Source organism: Oenanthe melanoleuca, chromosome 1A (assembly GCF_029582105.1).
Source record: "Oenanthe melanoleuca isolate GR-GAL-2019-014 chromosome 1A, OMel1.0, whole genome shotgun sequence".
Taxonomy (NCBI): Eukaryota; Metazoa; Chordata; class Aves; order Passeriformes; family Muscicapidae; genus Oenanthe; species Oenanthe melanoleuca.
In genome coordinates, this window is record NC_079334.1 from 48,726,133 (window position 1) to 48,739,541 (window position 13,409).

A 13,409-nucleotide genomic window follows, 5' to 3' on the forward strand; every position below is an offset into this window, starting at 1 on the left:
GTTAGGACTTTATTACACTTTATTACTGAGCCACAAGTGATGACTACCAAGTTGAAGAACTTAAGTTCAACATACAAAACCACAAAATACAGAACTGTGGAAGTGGGAAGGAGATTATAGTTTCTCTAGTTTTAATTTACTTGTTTTTATTGAACATAATTGTAGACCATAGAGAATTTAAAGACAAGATGAAAAATGCAGCAATGTCTTTCATCAAAAGAAGCATGGAAGAAATTTCCCAGAAGCACCATAGTGGGAAAAAGAAAAAGAGCATGTTTTTCCTGTCACTGATGGGAAGAGCAGAATAACAGAAATGCATGTTGGAAAAAAAAATCTGGTGTTCTGAAAGAGAGACTGCAGGTGGGCTATGGGATTGAGTATGTCAGTGGAAAGAGAATGGAGATTTCTGCTGCCTTGGGGTAACTGCAGGAGCCTGGGAAAGTGTTTGGCTTTGGCAAAAGGAGCAAAAGAAATAGAGCATGGAGTAGGGAGTGCAGCTTAACTCCAAGAGGTGGCCATGGGCAGCCAGCTCAACCCAAGCTGGCAGAAATGTGCCAGAGAGAGCTTTAGAGTTTCCTACAGCTTGGAAAATCACTGAGCTGTCTGAAATCAGACCTGGAAACAGGAGCCTGTTTGCAATGATGCACAGGGCAAGCTGAGAGTTGTTATTTCTGTTCTTTTTGACCCTGTTTGGAGGATTTTCTTTTAAACTTTGTTTAAAAGTTAGCTAATCTATTTTTTTTTTAATTCTTTCTGATATTGAAAGCTTTCAGTATTTGTTGGAAAATTCATATAGAAGATCTGATCAGAATAATATCCAAGTATTGGTTGACTTGAGCTCAGAATTTCTTAAGGGATACTTTTGAAAGAGGTGAAATATCAGCCACTCTTTTCTTGTGCATTACAAATCAGGATATTGCATTATTTTACCAGGTGATAAATTATAAGTGATAACTAAAGTCCAGTTCAAGTCTGACTTGAGGAGGATCTGAGAGCTTACCCAGTGTGCCATTTCCAATGGAACCAGTGCTTGCTTGGTACAGAGCTCAAGTCCCCATCTGTAGGATGCTGACATTCATAAGCCTGTGGCTTGGACTCCCTTTAGGTTGTTTGAGTGTTGTGCCTGCCAGTTTCTTCTGTTGCTATTTGCAGGCAGTAAATGTGTTTGTATACCATCTGCAGCAATTCTGAGGCAGCAAGGTGATACTGGTAACTCACTTGACTTGGACTTGTTCAATAATTTAGTTCAGGTTTGTTTCTAGCTGGCTGTCCAGGTGAGCATCTTGTATTACTGCCTATTGTCATGGTTACAGGACTGACTGCCTATCTTCTTCCCTCTGTGAGTTTTCTGAGTGCAATATGAGAGCTGTCCTTGCCTGGAGTACAGGATAGCAAATCTTCACCAACAGACTTGGATGCCTGTAAATTAGCATTGGTTTATTTCAACATATCTAGTAGAGTTCAAATGTATGCACTGCATACACTAATGTGAGTTCTTAACTACTAGTGAGTGGGAAGTTAACTGAAGTAATTCAATTTTCTTACATCTGTGTTGTTAACTCTTGATTTTAATTAACATTTTGAAATGTTGCCAGAATTCTCTGTCAGGAAAAAAAATATCTATATGTTTTCAAACACATTAAAATACACAAAATATTGTTCCATTTATATTAGTATGTTATATAAACAAAAGATTTTCAGAGCTGCTGCTACTGCTTCCTACTGATTTGTGGAGTACCGGCACACTTCTTGAAAATGACCAAGGCTTTGGTGAAGGCCATGCTGTCTGTGTCCTGTTTTGTGTCTGGACTCCCCAGTGTGGTGGCACACAGCCCTGTGCCCTGCAGAAAGCCCTTGTGCAGCCCAGGAGCTCCTCTCTGCCCAGCTGCACAGGGGGACAGGGCTGGGGTGGGAGTGCACAGCTGGGCTGTTCAGCCAGGCTCTCACACACAGCATTACTCACCTTTTTTCCTTTCCCAGGGTAAAATCAGTTTGCCTTTTCCCCTCTGGGTGAGAAATTCTTAAAGCAACTTACTGCTTCTTTAGATTTCTAAACCTTACAGGGTAGATGACTTCACTGGGCAAAAGGAACGTTAACATTGGTATGATTAAAAGTAATTTGGATAGTTTTCCAGCAATTCCCACGGGTTTTTTGCATGCTGATTCCATTCGTCTGGAAGCTTTTTTTTTGTTTGTTTTATGTACATTGTTCATGAGGGTTTTGTTGTTGTTCTATGCTTTCCTTAGAGATTCATAATAATGTATGTGTTGATGTATAGAGTGCTCAGTGTGACTTAACTGCTGAAGGTAGGAATCAGTGGTAGGTGTGCTAAATATTGCTACAGACAGTCTAAAAGAAGGGCAGGTACTCTGATCTCAAATTGAAAGTTGTGTTTTAACTTTACCACAATAAAAGATGAATGGATGACAGTTTGGATTTAAATGTATTTACCCCACATGTTTTGATTTCTAGGAACTTTGAACCAAAAGAACTGGGGCAAGAAATATTCTGCCTGTAATGGTGCCAAACAATCACCTATTAATATAGATGAAGACCTTACTCAAGTTAATGTGAATCTGAAGAAACTTAAATTCCATGGATGGGAAAAGGAAACTTTGGAAGATACTTTCATCCGCAACACTGGCAAAACAGGTAAAAAAGTCAGATTTCATGTTTGGAGGTAAGAGGTCTAAAAAGTGATATAGGATGAGCAACCAACCAAGGATTTTTAATGGATCATTTTCATTTCACTTAGCTGGTGCACTCTGAATTTATCTATTAAACAAATAAACAAAACAACAGTGATGACAGAAGCTAAATGAAACAGAAATCACACAAACAAAAGCTATGAGCATGGACAGATACAGCCAAAGTAATCACATTGTGACTATCATCCCATCATGGGCATGTCATTAAATCTAAACAGTAAGTTGGCATTTGCTGTGGAATTATGGTAATTATTGCTATATATCTAGAGTCTGTAATGGTTAGGAAAAATTATTTTTTAAAAGTACGAATAAATTACATACTCATCTGAAAGCACTTCATGGATGAGTTGAAGTTACAAAAAACTCAGGTTGGGATTCATCTCACCCACACATAGACACATATTACATAGAAACTTTTATCTGAATTACTCACATAGACGCCTCCTAACAGTCAAAGAAGAGAAATAGGTGCTTTTGTGTTCTGATTTGTCTTACCAGTCTTAGAATTACATTTTAGAAAGAAGTAATTTATATCTACAGGTGCCCATTTTTCCCAGCCATGAAAAAAGCTTATGGTGTAATCTAAATTGTCAGACAAATCTTTTTACAACCACTTATAAATCCAGGAAAGCAGTAAATAAAGGCTTCTTGTTAGAAGTACTGTTCTTGTTTTGGGCATGGATATGGAGGAAGGTATCTCTTAACAACTCTCTTTGACCTTCTACCAGTTCCAGTGGGATCCCTAGATCAGCCTTTTTGCTTTAGTTCAGTTCAGTTCAGCATCATTGCTCCTAATTTCTGTTCTTTCTGTCATGTACTTCATACATACCACTACACAAATCCCTTACTCCCCTCCTGCCCTACTAGCTGAGATAAATACTGCTTTGTCTTTTCAAGATGCCCATAGAAAATGTTCTTTAAAGTCCTTATAAGTGAACTGAGCTCTTTCTCATCTAGAGCAATCTGGATATTATACAAGGAACTGCTAAGTTTGTTTAAATGGTCTTTAAGATCTTGAGGAAAGGAATGTAGTGAAAATGAACTCCATGGGTGCAGTTTTATTAAGAGGTCAAGCAGTTCACAGTCACTGCAGATGGAAAAGCCAAAATGTGAGGCTTCATCCTGATCATTCTCTCCAGAAGACAAATGCTCTGCCCCATCTACAGTTTATGTGCAGCTGAAGACCTGTCATTGCTTCTTCCCATGGGAAACAGCTCCACAGCTAAGGAGTCTTATGTCAAGACAATCCTCCTAGGAACTGGCTAAAATATTCTTTTGTCATGTTGCCTTGTGATTTGTATCTAGAATTGTGGTAAAAATGGGGGGCAGGTGTGTATTTTCCTTTTTGCTGGAAACACATTTTAGAAACACAGACCCTTTCAGGAAGGTATGTACTTCAGGAATTTATTTCTTAGACAGCCAGTTGGTGGCTAGAACAGCTTTCTGAGCTTTTTAGTGTAGTTTTTCTAGTATCAGATAACAGGAAACCAAGTGCACTTCATTAAATTACTATTTTATGAATTACAGCATGAAATTGAACATATTATCCATGCTAATAATGAATTACCATACTTGTTACTTAGTTTAAGTAACCAATTTCCTGTCAAATTGCTTATGAAATACAGAGAAATAAGCATATCATACTGAACTTCCAGCACCTAATACCGAAATAGGAGAGTTACAGATGCCTTGGCTGGCTTTTATATTGACACTCATTTTTTTTCCGCTCTTGCTCAATTTTTTCCAGTGGAAATTAACCTGACAAGTGATTATTATGTGAGTGGAGGTGGGTCAGACACCATATTCAAAGCCAGCAAGATCACTTTTCACTGGGGAAAATGCAACGCGTCGTCAGACGGATCAGAACATAGCCTAGAAGGACAAAAATTTCCTCTTGAGGTAAAGTATAGAATTGATTTTGATGATTTTAACAATTTGACATTCTGTGACGTTTTTACTCTACAAAATTCCTTTGTTTATCTCTTAAGTCTATTTGCAAATATAGACTTAAATCCAAATTGAGAATAAATGATGCATTTTAGAAGGGCAGTATAAAGGGTTAGTGGCATGTTGAGCATGTCTAAACTGCATTTTTTCCCATCTTCTGAGATGATATTAGATGTCAGCTCTGCTAATCTGACAAAGTTCCCACTATATGTTCAGCTCCTATGAATTTGGCCCATCATATTCCACATCAGTTCATTGTTTAAAGTGTGAATGGACTTCTCAAAGTCAGGGCTTAGCTGAGAGCCCGTGGGAGCTGCTGGGCCTTACAGACACAAAGTGTGGCCCACGTTGCTGGGCTGGATAGAGCTGGCACTGGTGTGCCAGGAGTATGTGAGCAGGTCCTGGGTGCAGCCACATTGACAGGCAGCCAGGGCACTGTCCCTCTGCTTTGTCAGAATGGGCTGCAGCAGCATGGGAGTGGGGTGGAGGAGAGGAGCAGCTCTTCCTGGGATGCTCAAAGGCCAAACTCTCTTCCCTCAACATGGCATTGTGTCATTTTCCAGTTAAAAAGAGGAAGTTGTGGCAGACAACTGTGCTGTTCCTCATTCCAAGCACTTTGAACCTCTATGTGAAAGCAAAGCAGTAGTGCCAGGGCTGGCCTAGGCATGGGGGAAGAGTGGTAAGCCAGGAGCAGTACCTGGACAGTGTCATTTCTTTTACCTCACTAACCACTTAAAAATTCCCAATCACACTCCATCTGTCCTGGCAAGGCATCACAGGGAATACTCTCTTCCATCATCATCTCACAGAAAGCTAGTAGGAGCAGGGCACTCCCCATAATTGTTGGTCACCCAGCACTGGAGGAGATTTCCCAGCTGAATCTGGAGAAAGAGAAAAAGGGGTGCAGCAAAACCAATGCTCATGACAGCCATCAGATGTGGGTTCAAAATGCCTGGTCATTTTATATTACCACTGCTTTTCTACACTTACTGCAAGGCAGATGCAGTAGGGGCATCTTGACATATCATTCATGTTTTATCACTGATGTAAAGATTCATTTCACCCAGTACTCCAGGTCAGGTGTTCAGCTAGCTTACTGCATTATGCATGGAAAGCATTGTGCTCCTTGAAAGGGTAATTCCTGCATCCTTAATAGCTTTCCAGGAGAGGTTGTTTTTACACAGCTAATTGTTGATGAATTCCATTCTACATTCTCAGATAACACAAATGAGATAGGGAAAAATCCCTACACTTGTTTAAATTTTTTTTTGTTTTGTTTTTCCTCAAAATGGGAATATAAATAATTGTATTGTTTAATTTTTGCAATTTTTTTCATATAACATATGAATATATTTTTTAATTGCAGATGCAAATCTACTGCTATGATGCAGATCAGTTTACAGATTTTGAAGAGGCAGTTAAAGGAAGTGGAAAGTTAAGAGCTTTATCAATTTTGTTTGAGGTAAACAAAATATATCTTTGTGTCATTTAATAAGCCTTGAAACACAGCAGATGTTCAAACTGAATTTAACTGGTTCCAATGTGTGATCATTGAGTTAAAAAATTGCATGTATCTTTCCAATTTATTCTTGCAGAAAAGCAAATGGGCAAAATAAGTTTGTTTGGCTTTAAATCATCTATAATGTTGGTGGTAAATTGTAACTTACAGTTTCTTTGCATGAAGCCTGTACTGTTAAATATGCAATTTCTTTTTAACAGATTGGACTAGAAGATAATCCAGATTATAATTCAATCATTAATGGAGTAGATAGTGTTAGTCGTTTTGGTAAGTTTGCCTTCATGTTTTATTGATTACTCATTAACTAAATTCCACTTCAGTGTGATTATGAAACCTTTAAGACATTGAGGAGCATGGTTCTCTATTGCTCAGTCATGTCTATTTTGTTAGAAATTACAGAAGTCATCTGGATAGAGGGGAACTGGGCAATCACCAACCACATGAAATCTAACATAAACAAGTGCCAGATTCTGCTCCTGGGGAAGGGTAACCCTGGTGATAAACACAAACCAGGAGTGAGAGTCTGAAGAGCACCCCTTAGGAAAAAGTTTCTAACTCAGCTTCATGGTGTCTTGCAGAAGAATAAAACTGAATGAGCACTGTCTTGAACATATTCTTACATCATGTCTGTGGCTTTAAGGAAACCTTGTCTCAGATTTCCTTTATTTAATGGTGCTTGAATGTAGAAAGCTGTTTTAAAAGCCTTCAAAAGTATTACATTAAGATCAAGATTATTTTTTCCTCTGGAAAACAAACACCATTCTACAAATTTAAAAGGGAACATCTTCCGTAAGTTAGAAAGACATAGGAGATGGAAATATAGAGTAGTTAAGATTCATTACTTTGTGTGTCATCTTCTGGAACAAAAAGGAGAACTAGTAAAACATCAAGACAGATGCTGTCCTGCAGCCTTGGAAGGAGCTGTAAAACTATCAGCAGCAAGATTCAAGATACAGCCACTACATGGCACTTCAGCAATGCTTAGAATAAAATTTTCCTGAATAAAATGCAGAAGAGCTCAGGAAATTCAGGTCTTGACTAAATCAAGTTGTTTTTTCTGAGGACAAGTCCCTCCTTGTCTGTGATATACATGAATTTTCCTTGTCAGTCATTTCTGTATTGTGCTTATTTGAATCACAGTTGCTGAGTTTTCAAGCTCTGCAGAGGAGCACTCCTGTTCCTTCTAGACAAACTTTCTGTTTTTCATTCTTTGTAGGTGTTTGATTTTGAGAATCTAAGCTGTTAGTCTCATTAAAGGTTATTCTAAAAACCAAAGCTGCAAAATGTATGGCAGAATTCTTGTTATGAATGAGAAGTTTCATGTGCTCAACCATCTATATAAAGTGGACTTCATTTTTGCTGAGGGAAGAATATGTTAATTAGACACATACCAGATAGCAGTGATAGCTTCTGTCTGAAAGCTGATCAGCATTTTGACAGGAGAAACGGAAGGATGTGCTTCTCTCAACACTGCTAAATGTTCCCTCTTCACAATATATGAATGAGAGAGAGGGCACCAATCAGCTCTTAAACCTTAACTCAGTGGAGGAGTCACTGCAGAGAAGAAAAGCATCAATCCCTTGCAGTCAACTGTTAATGCAATTTGCTGCTCCCACCAAATTTGTAAGGAACCATGAAAACAAAGACAGGTCAGAAATATGCACAGAGCTGAAGGAGTAACACACCTGTAAAAGCATGAGTTAATTCACAGTCTGAAAATTCATTAGATATTTAGAAGTAAATACTTAGGGAGGAGCTTTATATTGAAATAAGTTGTGTAAGGATCTACACTATTGCAAGGTGTGAAAAGCAGCATTATTTTGGATGCACCAGACAGTAAAACAGATAACTGTCACAGTCTGAAAAGTCTGCCTTGCTGAAGCTGTTACCATTTATGCCAATTTCTCTTGCTGGACCCTACTGCCATAGCAGCAGACACTTGGCTTTCTGTGGATGAATTTCCAGTGATCCCTCATGCTTGCTCCCAACTGGCAAGGTACCCAGTGAGCTGCTGGCCTGAAAGATGTGATATTATTTTCACAGAACATATTCTCCTGGAGGAGGTCTTTGCATTATTTTCTGATTTATGTAAAGTTGTCACAGTTTTCCACTATGTTATCACTATTTAAAAAGAATCCTGATCCACAGAAATTCTGCTTCTGCAATCATGACTAATACTAACCCTCAGGTCTAACATGGCAACAGTTCCCCAGGCAGTGATTTTTCTGCAGCAGTCTGGATGCTGCAAAAAACTCAACAACTTGATTAAATTTGGGGAGAGTTTGAAGCCATGTCATGAGACCTAGAACAAAGATTTAACAAACTTTTTTTCTTTGAAATTCAAGAATTAGACAAAGGTTTGGCACCTTGCAAGTAAGCTTATGGTGAGAAAATTCTTGTGAACCAGTATACTAAAATTACTCTATTTGTTACTGAAGTAACTTACTACACCTTCCCAAGTAAATGAAGTTGGGCTTGAGCTATACTCTTTCAAACTAAATAGAATACTTCATTATTTATTTGTCTGCTAGTCTCTCTGGAGATGTAATTTTCCAAAACCTCTAAATAAGCATGTTCCTATAGTAGTAGTTCCTGATTTGTATTTATTAATTGCTTCTGTAGTATTTTAACTATCTCTATTAGTTAATTTTTTTTTTTAATTTTAAAATTCTATTTTTTCTTTTTTTTTTTTATTTTTCCAGGAAAACAGGCCGCCTTAGAACCATTTATTTTGCTGAATCTCTTGCCAAATGCAACAGACAAATATTACACTTATAATGGGTCTCTATCAGCTCCTCCATGCTTGGAAACAGTTGAATGGATTGTGTTTAAAGATGCCATAAGTATTTCTGAAAACCAGGTAATTTGTTTACTATAGTAAAGCCAAAAAAACTATACATAGTACCAAGGAAAAAGCAATTTCCATGTATATGGTAGAAGCTCATGGCATTCATTGCCAGCCCAACAACAAAGCTTTTCTTTTATCTAGCTAGAAGTTATTCATGCAGCCGTTAAATTAGAAAGATTCTATATTAATTGTGTTATCTTTTACCTTTTTCATAATTTAGTACTAGAACCTGAGCAATTTCTTGTCTTAAAATGGGGTAAGAACATATTCCAGGCTGTCTGCATTTGGAGCTCAGATAAAGAGGAGTACAAAACATTTTTTGGATGTTCCCCCAGCCACATGGTGATGCTAAGCAGAGCATAGCTCCAACAGCAGAGTGGTAGAAAAATATGTGTGGAGTGAACCATTAGATATACTGATAGTGCAGAAGAACAAAATTTCAATGCCATGCAGGTTAACTCAACTGTGAGACTTTATTCAATATCTTTTCCCAGAGTTTCTGCCTATTAGCAGAATCTGGTCAATTTTTGTGACTTCTGACTTATTTTTTTCGTGTGTCTTCTAGTTAGCTGTATTCTGTGAAGTGCTTACAATGCAGCAGTCTGGCTATGTTATGCTGATGGACTACCTGCAAAACAACTTCAGAGAACAGCAATATAAGTTCTTTGGGCAAGTCTTTTCCTCTTACACTGGACAAGAAGAAATTCATGAAGCAGGTACTTACTGAATAATCATTCCTCTCTTCACAAGCTAAAAGACAATTTTCAGTAAAAGATTCATCCAAGTATGAAGTTACTCATTTTAAATTGTGTAGAAAGTAGCACACTGTGTTATTAGTCATAAATCTATCACTTCAGTGAAAAAAAGAGCAATCATAAAACATGTCAGATTAAATGGAGTGGAAAATTAAATGCTTGTCTTGACCAAGCCTTCAGTGAAGATCACGTCAGTTCAAGCTTTCTTACACTGTCCTTTTAATGTGTTTCAGACTTCAACAAAGCTGCCTTTTCAGAGACTGCAAGAGTATTTTGTTTTACAAGCCTTTTTGTCATATAGTGTGGATGCTTTTTTAAAAGAGACTGAAGTGAAGTCACAAAATTAATTTCATGTAGTTTGCTTAGAAAGTGATGGAGAGAATTCCAGAAGCTAGATTGTGTTCTCAGTCTAAGTCTGAAACTTCAGGGAAGTTTATGAAGGTTATGTGACCAAAATAGTACATTATGTAATGGGCAGCAAAATTTGGCACTAAATGTAGAAGGCAATGATTCCTATACTAACAAAGAATATATAGGAAACATCTAAACTGGAAGGACTATGTTGTTACTTGGATGGGAATACCTGTAGATTCTTTGACTCAATTTCACTGAACTGTGTTTAATTAGACATAAACAGATGACATAAGCACAGTCTGTAGATGTTCTCCAGATTAGAAGTGTGGTGTCACACATGTACTTTTAATGTTTATGTAATCACACATGTTTATAGATGCACACAAATGCAGCTATAGGATTTGTTTAACACAGAGCATTAGAGAAGTTTATATTTTTGACTTAATTTTAAGATAAATAAAATTTAAAACCCCTAGGAAACATTAAACTTAAATGTTCAGATGTGAGAGCTGTGACATGAATGCCAAAGTCTCTAAGAGTCAATAGGCCTATTTGTGTTTAATATTGCATAGTAACCAACAGAAAAAACTAATCTTTTTAATCCCTTTAGAGGATGTGTGAGAAATGCCAAGACTGATTATTACTCAGGTAGATAACTGAAAAATTATTTTGTGTTGTGAAACCTAGAATCCAAACTTTCTCCTGTTGTGTTCAGTGTTGATTCTCATTAGGCAGTAGGATTAAATGCTTGATTTATTGCTGTAATTAATACATGACATTTCTAAAGTAGAACTAAGTTTTCTTAGAAAAGCTAGAAGAATCTTTCTATTTCATTATAAAGTAATCTCAGGAATTTTCAAAGTAATTTCAGGAATTTTCAAAATATTTTCAGGAATTTTCTCACAGTGGTATCCCCAGCATTTTTGGTGTACAAGCATGGTCCTACTAAGAGCATGGGAGATGCTTCAGTCCCCAAGCCTGCCTAGTGATATATGTAATTTCCCTATGCAATATGTATGTAGCAATTTAAGAAGATTAAAATAGCTAATCCTTACAGCCATACTTGAGGATTCACCTAAGAAAAGTGTTTTGAAATTGTAATGTCTAATCTCCAGCAACCTCAGCAGGCATGTAAATCCATTTATAATAAAAATCATTGTTCATTCCTGTGAACCTGAACCATTGTGGTGGCTGCTGGGCACATTGGGTGACTTTCCATCCACTCCACCCTTCTGGTAAGGCCCTGGGAATAAAGGCTGAAACCTAACTCTTATTTCTCTTCCTGGATTTAGTAAGGTATAAAAAACAATGGGTTCTTAAAATTCAAGACTGACAGGATACATTGATAGAAAGTATTATTCAGCCTGTTTTCCCATGAGAAATCCAACCATGTAAAGTTCAGTGGCTGTTTTAAATTCTCTTGTGAGACATGGGGTCAGGACTCATGTGTTTACCCTTTCATGTTCCTCAGTCCACATGGCTTCATTGTGAATTCTCAGGTTCCCAGAAGTGTGGGACACTTTCATTGGCAGTGGTGGGTACAGGGGTGGCCTCTCTGAGGCTGCCCCAAGTTGGACACAGACAGTTCCAGCTGTTCCAGCCCATCCATCCCAGGGCACTGAGAGCCATGGTGGGGCACCTCTGTTGCCAAACAGAGTCTGGAAAAATTCATGAAAGGCTGTGTCCTGTGCATGGAACCCCACACTGGAGCAGAGGAACAGCATTCCATATTCCCCTCTGCCCCTGGGGGTGGGGTGGTAGAAGAATCAGGAGTGAAGTTGAGCCTGGAGAGAAAGGAAAGTGTGGGTAGTTTTGGTTTTGTTTCTCACTATCCTACTCTAGTTTTATTGATAGATTTCCCCATGTCAAATCTGCTTTGCCCATGATGGTGATGGGCAGGTGTCTGGGTGGCACCTGGTGGCCAGCCAAGGCAACCCAGCACACATCTTCTGTGCCACTCCACCTCCAATACAGAGAGTGTACATGTGGAATATAAAAATTGCTTTTTGACATACACTGTCAGGACTCTACAAAGCCTCTGAATATCTGGATGTAAATGAAGTGGTTTCATGGCTTCAACAATTGAAAAGCTGAATTAAAAAGATAATCTTAAACATAGATTTAACTAAAAGTAGAAGAAAAAATAAATGTGGGGGAGAAAAAGCCAAATTCATCCTATGAAGGTCTTCTGGTCAAAAATGCAGCCCTGGCAGTTTTTGGCAATGTACCCCATGTACATTTGGCTGATGCACCTCAGTGGTTCCCCATGATGAAATTAAGTTTAGATGAAAATTTCCTAAGTTACATGGCTGACTTTAAAATAAAATTGGTAGCATTTTATTCTACAGAAGGATAAGCAAAGATAGATGCATTACCACAACACGATGTGATACAAAACCAGAATCCAAGTGCTCACCTGGACAAAGCAGAGACTTGGATTCAAGTCTAGCATGGGTTTGAGTAGGCCTCTGACTTCCTGTGAATTTTTTGCTATTTTGTATTTTTCTGCCTTTGACTTGTAATCCAGTTTAATATTTGTGGCTTCAGACCTGTAACAGACTCAAGAACTCCCTTTCTTGCAGTCTGCTCAGATTTTCTAAAAGTCGGTTTCACAGCAGAAGTTCTTAATTAGGTAACTTATCATTTGGTCTCCTTTCTTTTTCTAGTCTCTGGAGAAGGAAAAAGGGAAAAGGCAGAGTAAAGTACCTCTGTGTTACTGACTGGTAGGAAAGAAAAGGGATCAGCAGGGTGATTTATGAAGTGTCATCAGAAGAAGGGCAAGAGAAAACATCTTGGGAAGAAATGGAGGTGAAATAATATGTAGATGATTGTCATGAAGTAATATTGTCAATCATTGCTGAGATGAACATCAAAAGGAGGAAAACAAAAAGGAAGACATTTTCTTGGGATAAAATAGAAGAATCATCTGGAAAATGAAAAAGGAAAACAAAGAAATAGCACTGGAAGTGCCAACCTTGTACCTTTAAAAGTTTTATAATACTGCTCTGAGTCTGAATACAGACAGGTTTCAGAACCAAATGCACTCATAAGCAAAAAAGATGAAGGGAGGAAAAAGGACTGTAGAGAAGAATCTGGAATACAGAGAAGCTTGGTGTTTATATTATAAAAAAACATTTTGACAAGAATTTTAAACACCTTTGAAAATAAATAGCTGAGGAGTCATTAGATTCATTGAAAAAGAATGAAATCTGCTTAAATCGTCTGTCTTAATGCTCAGGATTGAAAAGGAGATCATCTTTGCTGCTCTAATGATTTC

The 13,409-nt window shown here is 37.8% G+C and overlaps 1 protein-coding gene across 3 annotated transcripts in view; it reads left to right on the forward strand.

Annotated features, from left to right (window-relative positions):
- Nucleotides 1-13,409, forward strand: part of PTPRZ1 (protein tyrosine phosphatase receptor type Z1) — a 125,603-nt gene that overhangs the window by 66,234 nt on the left and 45,960 nt on the right. For all 3 annotated transcript variants that reach the window (XM_056481904.1, XM_056481905.1, XM_056481906.1), the window contains exons 3-8: nt 2,474-2,653; nt 4,457-4,608; nt 6,023-6,118; nt 6,376-6,442; nt 8,878-9,035; nt 9,589-9,739. In XM_056481904.1, coding sequence (XP_056337879.1) covers nt 2,474-2,653; nt 4,457-4,608; nt 6,023-6,118; nt 6,376-6,442; nt 8,878-9,035; nt 9,589-9,739 — 804 coding nt within the window. The remainder of the gene's footprint in view (nt 1-2,473; nt 2,654-4,456; nt 4,609-6,022; nt 6,119-6,375; nt 6,443-8,877; nt 9,036-9,588; nt 9,740-13,409) is intronic.